The sequence below is a fragment of the Vitis vinifera genome, chromosome 12 (assembly GCF_030704535.1).
Source record: "Vitis vinifera cultivar Pinot Noir 40024 chromosome 12, ASM3070453v1".
Taxonomy (NCBI): domain Eukaryota; kingdom Viridiplantae; phylum Streptophyta; class Magnoliopsida; order Vitales; family Vitaceae; genus Vitis; species Vitis vinifera.
In genome coordinates this window covers 10,087,041-10,101,878 of record NC_081816.1, presented here as the reverse complement: position 1 = coordinate 10,101,878, position 14,838 = coordinate 10,087,041, and the positions used below count along the sequence as shown (strand labels likewise).

The window sequence follows — 14,838 nt, the reverse complement described above, 5'->3', positions numbered from 1 at the left end:
TCCAGCAATTACACAGTTTGATACTACATTTCTTACTCTCCAAAGTCTTTATAAGCAAAAGCAAGCTTTTATAGCAATGTTCTCCTTAGAAAAATGGTGTTCAAGCACATGGGCGAAAAAGGTAGAAGGTGTGAAAACTCAAAGTACAGTGTTGTTTGATCCAAATTTTTGGCCTCATGTTGCTTTTTGCATAAAGACCACTATTTCATTAGTTAGTGTCTTGAGAGAGGTTGATTCAAAGGAAATACCAACCATGGGTTATATTTATGAGTTGATGGATTCAGGTAAGGAGAATATTGCATTTAGTTGTGGGGACATGGAGAGAAATAATGGCCCAATTTGGAGAAAATTTGATGCAAGATGGACTCTACAACTTCATTGACCTTTACATACAGCAGGTTATTATCTTAATCCTCAATTACGTTATGGAGATAAGTTCTCTAATGTTGATGAGGTGAGGAAGGGATTATTTAAATGCATGGATAGGATGTTGGATTATCAAGAATGTTTAAAAGCTGACATTCAGTTGGACTCATATGACCAAGCAATGGGTGAATTTGGGAGTCATATTGCAATTGATTCTTGAACATTAAGAAGTCCTACAAGTTGGTGGATGCGTTTTGCGGGTTCAACACCGGAGTTGCAAAAGTTTGCTATTCGAGTCCTTAGGCTTACTTATAGTGCTTTGGGATGTGAAAGAAATTGGATCACATTTGAATCCGTAATACTTCTATTTTTGTAAATTTTTATACATATATTTCTATTTCAATGTTAAAGAACTTTATTTCATTTTAACACATAAATTTGTTTCTTTTATTATTTTTAGATTCATACAAAAAAAAAAAAAAAAACTTGAACATCAAAGGTTGAATGCTCTAGTGTATGTAAGGTACAACACTAGATTGAGAGAGCGAAGTATACAAAGGAAACAAAATGTTGATCCGATTTTGGTAGAGGAGATTGATTCGGATGATGAATGGATTGCAGAGAAAGAAGATCCCCTCCTCCCCCTTGATCTTTGTTTGCTTCAAGATAATGAGTTATTCAATGTTGAGACTATTAGAGTTGTGTCATCCAACTCCCAAGAGACTCAAGCATCATCGGATCACATGGTTTCTTCACATTCCTACAAAAGGAAACATAATGAAGTACCAAGTAAGTACTCAAAAATTGAAGTCATAAATTTGATTAAATTTAATAAAAAAACTTATAATATTTACACCTAATTAATACTTTATGCTAGGCAAGTGAAGGCAAAGGCAAATAAAAGGAGTTGAATTTGACACCAATTGATGAAGATAAAGATTTACATGAAATGGGGATACATGATAGTGGACATTTTCCTACTATTGATACATTGGATGAGGGTGATGATGACCTTGGAGAGGAGGATTTAAGTTGAAACAATTTATTCTAGTTGTTATTTCATGACTTAGTTATGGATTTTTTGTAAAAGTTTAGAACTATTATTATGGTTGACTCTATTTTCTATTTCATGACTTAGTTATGGCTTTTTGTAAAAGTTTGAAACTATTAGTATAGTTGAATTTATTTTCTATTTTATTACTCTGTTATGGTTTTTTGTGAAAGTATGGAAATAGTATGTTTTTTTTTTTTTTTTATGATTCTAATGAATTGTTTTCATGTTTTTATTTATGCTATTTTATTTTATATATTTTAAAATATTAATTAATTATATAATGTGAGGCTCAAAAAGCTTACGCCTCGCCTCACGAATACAAAAACGTCTCGCCTTACGCTTTCGCCTTTAAAAACTTTGGTTAAGCATTTCTTGCAAGACTAAGCTGAGGAAATCAACAAACAAAATCCATTAGGAGTGAATGGTGAGCTTGCACTTGAGTTGTTGCAAGAAATTATGGTCCTCTGACTAGACACCAAATGCACCACATGTGTTTAAGGGAAAATTTGCTCGATTGGCTCATCATTTCAGTGGGTATAATCAGTATAATTCTCAAGAACTTCTCGCTTTCTTACTAGATGATCTAGAGCTTACATTTGAGAGTGGGAAGACTCATGGCTAAGCTTTGTGCAGGATTTAATCTGGCTATATAAGAACAAGAGGAAAGTAATATGGTGGATCATCAACATGAACTTGACGAAGTAGAAACAGTCGATGTGGGCTTTTCAATAAAATCTAGATCAATTGCAGGTGACCTTAGTGACTTGGCGCACCAGAGGAAGGAAACTTTTTTAAAAGTAAGGAATGCACTGTTAGTAAAACATCACCATCCAAAGAGTCAAATTTTTGTGCCGGTGACTCATTGTTGCTACTAGTGAGAATGCGGAACCAAAGGCACCAGAAATTGTGGGCACCTCGAATTTTGGGAAGTGTTTGACAACGCCATGCACATAATCTGTCAATGGGTTGCTTGGATATGAAGGTGTGGAAGTCATAAACCTAGAGGAAGGCAAAGAAGTAGAAGAGGAAGACTTCCTGTTTCTCCATGAAGTTGCATTGGGCCCACTTAGCCTCAACATTACCAGGATCTCTCTACTCCCATCCCCACATGTGCTTGTTTTTCCTACGTGCATGGCTATCTTCCCACCTCTTGTATGCTTTCTCTTGTTTTGGTGTGAACCTACAGTTTTTTATTTGAGTTATTCAAAACTGTTTTCCATTCAAATAATTCCAACTTTAAAAGTTCTCTTTAGACTTCTTCTAGAAAATAAAATCCATATTTTCAGTAAACCTGTTTCTTGCCAAATTTCCTTTTTGCATGCATCTTCTTTGTTTCTTTTAATAATTTTCATGATTTTCATTATTTTTAATAAACATGAATAAATTTTATGATTTCAAAAATAAATAAATAAAATTATAGAATTAATTCATGCAAAAATAGATTGGGTTTTGGTGAGGGCTCAATATCAATGATATCTTTTGTAAGAATAATGCAAGTGAATTTGACCTGGATATGCTTTTATGGTGCATGTGAGCATTTTTTATATCTTTTGCTTCCCATTAACCTATTTTCTATGAAGGCATATTGCTCACTACTCAAGTACGCTCTCACTCCTATCTTGTTTATTCGTATCTTTTGTTATCTTGTATGATGTGTTTCTTTCCTATGACATTTGAAATTTGGTATTCATCCATCGATCGATCAATTGTCATCCTTGTCATATTTTAATTAGTAGAGACTTAATTTACAATAAAATGAAAATTATTTTTTTAACATTTTCTTTCTTCTAACTTTTTTTTTTTTTTTTTGAACCCAAACAACATAAAAAGTGTTAGCCCAAGGGTTCTCCTAATCAGGTTTTGATGATAACAACCATGGTTAAGTTACTAATTGGTTTGAATTGTAAAGAATATCAGGTATTAATTTGGAAATTCATCAAATGACCTAATAGATACAAGATCAAGACATTTGAAAGACTTTTAATCATAGGAAACAAATGTAAGATGAATGCATGGGTGCACTTAGGTTTTACATATCATTTCATGCATCATTGAAAACTCAATTTATTCTTTAAAGTACAATTTCATTAAAACCCAAGTTTTATCAAATGTACCTTAGGCAAAACGTTTCAAAATTGGTATATCATTTTACCTAAAGACCTTGCCTAAGTGTTAGAAAGGAAAAGAATAGAAAAATATCGGTTTTTGGGGCAAAAAGGCTGAACCGATCGAGACATTGGCCAACCAGCTCAATTGGCCAGGGAACCGGTCGACCGGTTGCCCTTATCCGATCGAGGTCCGATCGAGGAGTGATGAAAACACTCTCTCTCATCCAGTAGCCTTCCCTACCTAGTTGAAGTATCCTCCTTCATGGTCGACCTCTAATCGAGGTCTGGTCGAAGCAACGGTAACCTACCAAAGCATTAAATGTTCCAAAGCCTAGTGAACCAGTCAACCCCCAGCTTGATTGGTTGAGGCTACTTTTTTTTTTCTTGGCTCCCGAGGTTAGAAACCTATAAATTGAGAGCTCCACTTCATTTATGACATAGAGAACACTTGCATTCAATTATCTACCTACTTATTCTTACCTTAAAAGCTCTCATTTCTTTCTTAGTGCATTAAATCTTCACTTGCATACTTTTTAGTGCACCTTTGTGAGTCATCCTAGCTTTGATTTGTATTTGAGCCATTATTGAGCTAGGTTGAAAGAAGATCATTCTTGTAAATTGAGTGTTAGAGCTTTCAAGTAAGTTGAATCTTGAAGAGATTGTGTAAAAGCCCGTTGGAGACGGAATCCAAGTGTAAAGGAGATTAGAAGCTTGGTTGAAACTTCAAGATAGTGGAACCCTCACTCGGTTAGGAGATTGAGAAGAGTGGATGTAGGCAAGGAAGTGTAGAACCACTATAAAATCTGAGTTTGAATTCTCTAACTCTATTCCTTTATATTTGCTTTTATTTTGCTTGAATTTGTTATATTAAAAAACTTTTTGAAAAACTCAATTCACCCCCCTCTTGGGTGTTTTTCTTATTTAAGTTTAACCTTTATTTTCTCAATTGGTATCATAGCTAGGCCTCTTGTTTAAGACTTAATAGTCTAAGAGAAAATAGTTATTCCATCAAGCTCATCTCAAACTGAAAGTTTTGCAAAAAAATAGAGCTCCATTTTTTACAGGAACCAACTATCCCTATTGGAAAACTAAAATGACTTGGTTTTTATAATCAACTGATTTAGACATATGAGACATCATTGAAGATAGCCCAACTTTTCCTACAAAACTAGTTGATAGGGTCATGGTTCCAAAATCCAAGCAAGAATGGAATGATCTTGATAGAATAAATTTTCAATTAAATGTTAAGGTCATTTTTATTTTGTAATGTGCTATGGATAAAAATGAATATAATAGAATATGTTAATGCAAATCGGCTAAAGAAATTTGGAGATTGCTTGAAATAACTTATCAAGGAACAAATCAAGTGAAAGAGTAAAAAATTAATTTACTTGTTTATAACTATGAATTGTTCTTTATGAAAGAAAGTGAGACTATTGTTGAGATGATCACTAGGTTCACTGACATTGTCAATGGTCTTGAAGCATTGGAAAATACCTACAAGGAATCCGAAAAGGTGATAAAGATATTGAGGTCACTCCCATCAAAGTGGCATATAAAGGTCACCGCAATTCAAGAAGAAAAAGACTTGACCAAGCTACCTATGGAGGAGCTCATAGGGTCATTAATGACATATGAGATTAATTTGGCAAAGAAACTACAAGAAGGTGAAGACAAAAAGAAGAAGAGCATAACCCTCAAAGCTACAACTAAGGAATAAGAAGAAATTGAAGAAGAAAAACAAAATGAAGAGGATGATGATCTATCCCTCATCACAAGAAAGCTCAACAAATACATGAGGAGTGAAAGGTTTAGAGGAAGACGGTTCACCTCTAGAAGAGATCTTTCTAAAAATGAATCTTCATCTCATGGTGACAAGAAGAAATGGGAAGAGAAAAGAGATTTGGTGTGTTTCAAATGCAAAAAACAGGGACACATTAAATATGATTGTCCTCTCTACAAAAGTGAAGCCAAAAGAAGAATGAAAAAGGCAATGATGACCACTTGGAGTGAAAGTGAAGAATCCTTTTTTGAAGAAAATGAGAAAAAAGTGGCAAACATGTGCTTCATGCCAATAGATGAACTTGATGAGGTAAACTCTAACTTTAGTGATGAAGATATTCATGATGTTTTTGAAGAATTGTATGAGGATTTTGAAAAACTTAGTTTAAAAAATATCCCTTAAAAAGAAAATTCAAGAACTTGAAAAAGAACTTGAAGACGTAAAAGAAAATTTTTCAATTGTTGAAATTTCTAAAGCTCATCTTGAAAAAGAAAATGAGATTTTGAGAAAGAAAAATGAATGGTTGACCTCCTCTCTTTCAATATTTTCTTGTGGATAAAAATCTTTTGAAATGATTTTAACTAGCCAAAAATGTGTTTTTGACAAACAAGGGCTATGATTCAAATCTTCAAAAAATCAAAAGTATTTTAAAAACTATTTTGTAAAAAAATCCACAAGTGCAAGTCCTTCCACTACTTGCAACTTTTGTGGAAGAGGTGGGCACATTAGTAGTACATGTCCTTTAAGAAATGGTTCTCAAAAGAATTCAAATGCAAAAGCTAAAAGGTTTGAATTGAAAATTCTAAGGTCTCTAACCCTCAAGGACCCAAAAAGATATGGGTACCTAAATCAACTTGAGTTTTATTTTGTAGGGTTCAAAGAAGGATAAGTGGTTATTGGATAGTAGATGCTCAAGACACATGACCGAAGATAAATCCAAGTTTTTTTTCCTTACAAAAAAAAAAAAAAAAAAAAAGAGGATATGTTACCTTTGGAGACAATGCAAAAGAAAGAATCATTGGTCAATGCAACATTAGTAATAGCACATCCTCTCTTATTGAAAGTGTTTTATTAGTAGATGGTTTAAAACATAACCTTTTAAGCATTAGTCAACTTTATGACAAAGGTTTTAAAGTAATTTTTAAATAATCTCATTGCATCATCAAGGATATTCAAAATGATAAAACCATCTTCATGGGTCATAGATGTGTTTACGCTATAAATATTTCAAAATATGATGGCCATGATAGATGTTTTTCAAGCATGCATGATCAAAGTTGGTTGTGGCATAGGAAGTTGGGACATACTAACATGGACCTCATTTTCCAACTCAACAAAAATGAACTTGTTAGAGGTCTTTCCAAAATTAATTTTCAAAAAGACAAAATTTATGAATCTTGTCAAGTGGGAAAGCAAATCAAAAACTCTTTCAAAAACAAAAACTTTATTTCCACATCTAGGCCACTTGAGTTGTTGCATATGGATTTATTTGGTCCCTCTAGGACACCAAGTCTTGGAGGAAAGTCTTATGCATATGTTATTATGGATGACTTTTCTAGATACACATGAGTCTTGTTTTTAAGTCAAAAGAATGAAACCTTTTATGAGTTTTCAAAGTTTTGCAATAAGGTTCAAAATGAAAAAGGTTTTACAATTACTTGTATAAGAAGTAATCATGGGAGAGAATTTGAAAATATTGATTTTGAAGAATATTGCAATGAGCATGATATTAACCATAATTTTTCGGCTCCTAGAACTCCTCAACAAAATAGTGTAGTTGAAAGGAAAAATAGAACTCTTCAATAAATGGCTAGAACCATACAAAATGAAAACAATTTACCAAAATATTTTTAGGCCGAAGCAGTTAACACTTCTTGTTATGTTTTAAATAGAATATTATTGAGGCCCATTCTTAAGAAAACTGCCTATGAGCTTTGGAAAAACAAGAAACCCAACATTAGCTATTTCAAAGTCTTTGGGTGCAAATTTTTTATATTAAACACCAAAGACAATCTTGGAAATTTTGATGCAAAATCGGATGTTGGAATTTTCCTTGGTTATTCAACTTCAAGTAAAGCTTTTAGAGTTTTTAACAAAAGAATAATGGTTGTGAAGGAATCAATCCATGTTATTTTTTATGAATCTAACAATTCTCTCCAAGAAAGAGAGTTTTGATGATGATTTAGGTTTGGAGACCTCCATGAGAAAATTGCAAATTGAAGATAGAAGGCAACAAGAAAAAATTGGAGAGGATCCCAAGAAAGAAGAATCACCATTGGCACTACCCCCTCCTCAATAAGTGCAAGGTGAATTAAGTCAAGACCTTCCTAAAGATTGGAAGTTTGTCATCAACCACCCACAAGATCAAATTATAGGTAATCCATCTAATGGGGTAAGAACTAGATCATCTCTTAGAAATATTTACAATAATCTTGCTTTTATCTCTCAAATTGAGCCTAAAAATATAAATGATGCTTTAGTTGATGAAAATTGGATGATTGTTATGCAAAATGAGTTAAATCAATTTGAAAGAAGTGGAGTATGGGAATTAGTACCAAGACCTTTAAATTAAAGTGTTATTGGAACTAGATGGGTCTTTAGAAATAAAATGGATAAAAATGGCATAATTGTTAGAAATAAAGCAAGATTGGTAGCCCAAGGTTTTAATCAAGAAAAAGGGAAAGATTATGAAAAAACCTTTGCCCCTGTAGCTAGGTTGGAAGCCATTAGGATGCTACTTGCCTTTGCATGTTTTAAAGACTTTATTTTATATCAAATGGATGTAAAAAGTGTTTTTTTTTAATGGATTTATAAATGAAGAAGTTTATGTTGAACAACCACCCAGTTTTCAAAGTTTTAACTTTCCTAACCATGTTTTTAAACTTAAAAATGCACTTTATGGTTTGAAACAAGCACCTAGAGCATGATTTGAAAGATTGAGTAAATTTCTTTTGAAAGAGGATTTTAAAATGGGAAAAATTGACACAACTTTTTTCATAAAAACCAAAGAAAATGATATGCTCTTAGTTCAAATATATATTGATGATATTATTTTTTAAGCTACTAATGTCTCTCTTTGTGAATAATTTTCTAAGTGCATGCATAGTAAGTTTTGAAATGAGCATGATGGGAGAACTCAAGTTCTTGCTTGGACTTCAAATCAAGCAACTAAAGGAAGGAACCTTCATCAATCAAGAAAAATATACAAGAGATCTTCTCAAAAGGTTCAACATGGAATATGCCAAAACAATGAAGACTCCAATAAGCTCATCCATCAAGCTTGATAAGGATGAGAAATGTAAATCCATTGACTCAACTATGTATAGAGGCATGATAGGTTCTTTGCTATATTTGACTGCTAGTAGACCCGACATTATGTATAGTGTATGCTTGTGCGCTAGATTTCAATCTTGTCCCAAAGAATCTCACTTAAGTGTCGTAAAATGAATTCTTAGATATTTGAAATGGACAATAGACATAGGCTTATGGTATCCTAAGAGTGATAACTTTGAATTAATTGGATTTTCGGATGCCGATTTTGCCGATTGTAGGGTTGAAAGAAAAAACACTAGTGGCACTTATCATTTCCTAGGACACTCACTTGTTTCATGACATAGTAAGAAGCAAAATTCGGTAACCTTGTCAACGACGGAAGCCGAATACATAGTAGCCGGTTTATGTTGTGCACAAATTCTTTGGATGAAACAAACACTTAGTGATTTTGATTTATCTTTTGAGTATGTTCCTATTAAATGTGATAGTACTACTTTCATAAATATTTCAAAACATCTCGTGCAACACTCTAGGATTAAGCATATAGAGATTAGACATCATTTTCTTAGAGACTATGCACAAAAGGGTGAAATAACACTTGAATTTGTAAGCACAAAAGATCAACTTGCCAATATATTTACAAAACCTCTAAGTGAAGAACAATTTTTTTATATTAGAAGACAACTTGGGGTGATTTCTTTATGATCTAATGATTGCTTAATGAATTCTTGATTAATATACCTTCTGATTGCATGAATTTCATGTCATATGCATCATATAGATGTACTTAGATAAATGGTCAAATTTTGACCAAAAATCAAAATTCTCTTGGCATTGGGCATAAAAAATTGGGGATTTCAACTGAAAAGGGTAGGGGGATCAGAAAATGAGAAAATACACAAAAGGTGAAAAGTCAAACCCATTGACCACGTTGACCAAACGGTCGACCTGTTCGTCGGGGCTGGGAATTTAAAGAAACTCCCACACTTCGTTTTCTCCACCATTATCCTCCATTTCTTCAGGTTTTTTCACATTTATGCTTGCAAAGACCAATTTGAGCAAGATTTGGACCAATTGAAGGCTTTGGGTTGGATTTTTGGGAGGATTGGAGGCTAGGGTTTCGGTTTTGGACTGCACATTCTTCCTTCCGTGCGCCACAATCAGGGTTTTCTTCATTCCCGTGCACCTAGGGTTTCGATTGTGAGTGCTCTTCTCTTTACCAGCCTCGTCTCCTTTGTCTCTGTCTTTCTCATGGCTCCTAGGAGAGAGTCGGCTACCTCTAGGGCACAAGGCAAGTGCCCAGCTAAGCCATTTTCAGCCTACTCAAACAGAGGCTCGCCAAAAAGTGAGATTTGACATCGCCCTCTTCAGTTCCATGGAGGATTATCAGAGGTACAAACAAAAATTTGCTCATAGGAAAGTAGTTCTAGGGAGAAGTTTCAATTTCTCCCAACTGCAACATTTCGGGTTTGAGGGCCTTTTTAGTTGGATGGATTGGCTACTCGTAGTGACAATTTCGGAGCCGATTTTCCCGACTCTAGTGCGTGTGTTCTATTCGAGGACTACATATGACATTTGTGGCCCGATTATTTCCACCGTTAGAGGAGTTGAGATTCGGCTAGACCCGGAGAGCATTTGCCACATTTTCGATATTGCTCCGGTTGGACTCAAAGTGTACGAATCCAAGATTTGGCCCATCGTGTCGGGTTTCAAGCCTAAAGAGGCCATTTAGAGGATGTGCGAACTTGCAAATGCCCAGGGGATGGGCAAACCATCGACCCACAGCTTGATCGTGATCAATAGAGTCCTACACCACATGACTTGATTTATCCTGCTACCACGAGGTGGACACCGAGACAAGGTCTCCTATTATGAGTCATTCCTCGTGGACTTTATTCTGACAGGGAGACGGATTCACTTAGGGTATTTGATGATGATGCATATGATTTCATGTTGTGAGAGCATGACCCGCATACTCCCCTATGGCCGCTTCCTCACTAGAGTGTTTAAGGATGCCAGCAACGATTTGAGTAAAGAGATAGATTTTGAGGCCCCTAGTATCCATGATAATAGGATGAGCAGTTTTTAGGGCGGATGAAATTCGAGAAGGCCACCGATGGTTCCTGGATTAGGAAAACAGAGAGACCACCAGCACAGGCCTGGGGACAGGGATAAGTGCATCCCGGAGTAGAGGAGGAGGCCAAGATACGAGAGATGGAGGGTGGAGTAGACCCTTAGAGAGGCTTTCAGTAGAGAGAGCCCGAGCTTGACATTCCTCCACTACAGTCAGATGATGTTCAATTTGAGGCCACATTTTCCGAGCCAATGATGTCTGAGTTGACTTGCACAGCGGGACCATCTTCTCAGCCATCATTCACTGAGCCTCCTCCCACAGAGATACCATCTCATCAGGCACCTCACGCTCCTGATCATGCGTCTTGGATGGATCTATCTGCTCAGATTAGCTCTCTCAGTACTTGTATGAAGGAGCTTGCAGTAGTCAGTGGTACTCGATTATACTCCATGGAGGATCGCATGGATCGGTATCAGTCTGGCTTCACTTCTCAGTTTGAGTATTTGCAGCAAAGATTTGAGCATATGAAGGATTGCATGGATTAGCAACAGGCTATGTTTGAGCATCTCCAATAGAGGATTGAGCGCATTGAGAGTCGCCAGGAGAGTCAGCAAGAGGAGATGATGGCTTACCTACACTCTATGTTTCCACCTCCACCTTCTCAACCGTGATTTCATAGAGACCCCCTTCATTTCTTTTTTATATTGCCAAAAGGGAGAGAGATATTTAGGATCTAGGAGACTTACATGCATATCATTGTCATATCTTTTGTTTGGATCATATATATGATAGGCTTATATGTTTTCATGTACTTCTAACTTATATATGATATGCTATCTGTTTCATGACTTACACAGTTTCCTATTGAAAATTCGCATGTCTTGATTATCTTTGTTTTAACTTCATAAATTTTGATTGATTGATCCATGATTGGTTTGAGGGGGAGATTTTTCTTCTCTTAGATAACCAAGGTTTGTCATCATAAAAAAGGGGGAGATTATTAGCCCAAGGGTTCTCCTAATCATGTTCTGATGATAACAAATCATGGTTAAATTACTAATTGGTTTGAATTGTAAAGAATCTTAGGTATTAATTTGGAAATACATCAAAAGACCTAATGGATACAAGATCAAGACATTTGAAAGACTTTTAATCATAGAAAACAAATATAAGATGAATGTATGGGTGCACTTAGGTTTTACATATCATTTCATGCATCACTGAAAACTAGGTTTATTCTTTAAAGTTACAATTTCATTAAAACCCAAGTTTTATCAAATGTACCTTAAGCAAAACATTTCAAAATTGGCATATTATTTTACCTAAAGACCTTGCCTAAGTGTTAGAAAGAAAAATAACAGAAAAAATAGGTTTTTGGGGCCAAAAGGTTAAACCGGTCAAGGTACTAGCCAACCGGCTCAATCGGCCAGGGAATCGGTCGACCGGTTACCCTTGTCTGATCGAGGTCCAGTTAAGGAGTGCTGAAAACACTCTCTCTCATCCAATAGCCTTCCCTTCTTGGTTGAGATATCCTCCTTCCCTTCTCGGTTGAGGTATCCTCCTTCCCTTCTCGATTGAGGTATCCTCCTTCCCGGTCGACCTCCGGTTGAAGCAACGGTAACCTGCCAAAGTATTAAATGCTTTAACGGCTAGTGAACTGGTCGACCCCCAGCTCAACTGGTTGAGGCTGCTTTTTGTTTTTCTTGGCTTTCGATGTTAAAAACCTATAAATTGAGAGCTCTACTTCATTTATGATATAGAGAACACTTGCATTCAATTGTCTACCTACTTGTTCTTACCTTAAAAGCTCTCATTTCTTTATTAGTGCATTAAATCTTCACTTGCATATCTTTTAGTACACCCTTGTGAATCATCCTAGCTTTTATTTGTATTTAAGCCATTATTGAGCTAAGTTGAGAGAAGATCATTCTTGTAAATTGAGTGTTAGAGTCTTCAACTGAGTTGAATCTTGAAGAGATTTTGTAAGAGCCCATTGGAGCCGGAATTCAAGTGTAAAGGAGATTAAATGTTTGGTTGAAGCTTCAAGATAGTGAAACTCTTACTCAGTTAGGAGATTGAGGAGAGTGGACGTAGGTAAGGAAGTGTCGAATCACTATAAAATCTGAGTTTGAATTCTCGAACTCTATTCCTTTATATTTGTTTTTATTGTGCTTGAATTTGTTGTATTGAAAAAGTTTTTTAAAAACCCAATTCACTCTCCTCTTGGGTGTTTTTCTCATTTAAGTTTAGCCTTTATTTTCTCAAAAAGATTTTTCAATGTAATTTACGTCGGAGAGATGCAATGAGCCTTAAAACAGATTTTTTTTTCTCTTTTTTTTTTAATTCAAAATTTAAAAGTATCTTAATTATTTTTATAGTTGAAAAAATCATAAAAACATTTTAATTTTACACTATCCTATCAAAGTCGATGAATGAAAAAAGAAAAAGAGAGAATGTTCTGAATTTTCTGAAATTTCAGGAAAGCGTGGGCCTCCTTTATGAAATTCAATCCATTAGCCAAAGACAGGCTGTGGTTGTCTTAACAGTTAGCAAAGGAGATGTCTCGGGAATTTGTCCATCATCACCCTCGCATATCCACACCGTCACTCCTACCTACATCTCATCTGATCTCGAATACCAGAAGCCAACTGACGACAGGAATGACAAGCGCGAAGGGGCCAATGGTGCCGCTGAGATGGAGTCGCCGGAGACCATCGACGGCCGTCACCACACCGCGCTTCGCAGCCGTGACAGCTTCGCTTTCACCGCTCGATTTAACAGAAGATAACGTCCGGCAGGTTTTAGCCGATGCTCGAGTGGAGGCAAGTCGACCGCCATTTCGATTTGTTTCTTCCAAAGCAGCATGATTTGAAATTTACATTTGTGCGTTTTTGGTTCGCAGCTTGCGCAGATCTTCGACAATTCAGTTGGAATAACAGGAGAAGCCGAGCTAGCTGAATTGGATGGACCATTTGTGAAGATCAGTCTCAGAGGTCGCTTTTGGCACAAACGTTCCACAGTGTTGGCCAGAGTTGCTAATTACTTGAAGCAGAGAATTCCGGTGAGTCACTCTCTCATATTTATTTATATTCCACCCATTTCAAATAAATTGATCGGTTGGTAAAAGCATAGCTTCTTTCCAACCCTCAGGAAATCTTGGAGGTAGATATAGAGGACGAGAAACAACTGGATGACAGCCCTGAGAATTTTTGATTGAGCTACTTATCCATGCTGTTTTTCTTTTCCTTTTGGTGATTAACATTGGAGATACTTATTCAAAACCTGTACTTGGGAGAACAAGTTTTGAGGTTTGATTATGGTTGATTAATTACTGAAAATTAAAGTTTCATTGAAATTTTGTTGCTTTGTTGACAGCCACAACCATCCAATCCTCAAAATGCATCAGTCCAAGTATTTGTGATCACTCCCACAAATCATGTTTCTCCATTCCACTGTCCAACTCTATCTTTGATCCTGCCATGGTCATAAATTCATAATTAATATAAATACATAAATTATGTTTTTAACCATTTTTTAGAACCCTACAAAATCACTTAAATGATTTGAACAATTACTTGATATGTCATTACTTCAAAAATTATTTTTTTTGTTATATAATATATTACAAAAAAATATTACCAGAGCACCTTTTTGTTTTCTATGTCCAAATCTCAAGTGATTATTTTTAAAAATATTTTTAATGAAAGTGCTATTAATGGAAATGCAAATAATTTATATTATATATATTATGGTAACTAATCATTACTTTTTGATATATTTGCATTCCTTTATCTGAAAGGTCTCCTTTTTTATATATATATTTTTTGAAAGTCACATTCCTTTATTATTTATTTTATATCTTACGAATTGATCTCAATAACTTTTGAAGATTTTTGAGTTTGATATGATACCAAATATGTATAATAGCATTTTCTTTATTAATAGTTAATTATGTGCCTGGTCTTGTGACTCTTGTCTACCTCAACCAATTCGATCAATTCCACATATGCAATTATGACTAGCTTGGTTAATTACATGCCTAGTCTTGTGACTTTTGTCTACCTCTATGATACCATCAATTCTTCATATGTAATCATAACTAATTTTTCAAGGAGTTTTTTTTGTTGTAGTAGTGTATTTTTTTAAAACTCGTAGCATAAAAAATAATTTCAAATTATTC

At 35.1% G+C, this 14,838-nt stretch overlaps 1 protein-coding gene across 1 annotated transcript; it reads left to right on the top strand.

Moving 5' to 3' along the window:
• The first annotated feature begins 13,084 nt into the window (after nucleotides 1-13,084).
• LOC100252893 (uncharacterized) lies at nucleotides 13,085-14,013 on the top strand. Its single transcript, XM_002266067.5, has 3 exons — nucleotides 13,085-13,480; nucleotides 13,561-13,719; nucleotides 13,809-14,013. The coding sequence occupies exons 1-3, from the start codon at nucleotides 13,217-13,219 to the stop codon at nucleotides 13,869-13,871; spliced, it is 486 nt and encodes a 161-aa protein (XP_002266103.2). The 5' UTR covers nucleotides 13,085-13,216; the 3' UTR covers nucleotides 13,872-14,013.
• The last annotated feature ends 825 nt before the right edge of the window (nucleotides 14,014-14,838 follow it).

What these genes read in the sequence shown, in the direction of transcription:
- LOC100252893 (XM_002266067.5), top strand. Translation starts at nt 13,217, where the DNA reads ATGTCTCGGGAATTTGTCCATCATCACCCTCGCATATCCACACCGTCA. An exon ending in TAGCCGATGCTCGAGTGGAG is followed by an intron (nt 13,481 to 13,560) that starts GCAAGTCGACCG and finishes TTTGGTTCGCAG; the next exon opens with CTTGCGCAGATCTTCGACAA. An exon ending in ACTTGAAGCAGAGAATTCCG is followed by an intron (nt 13,720 to 13,808) that starts GTGAGTCACTCT and finishes TCCAACCCTCAG; the next exon opens with GAAATCTTGGAGGTAGATAT.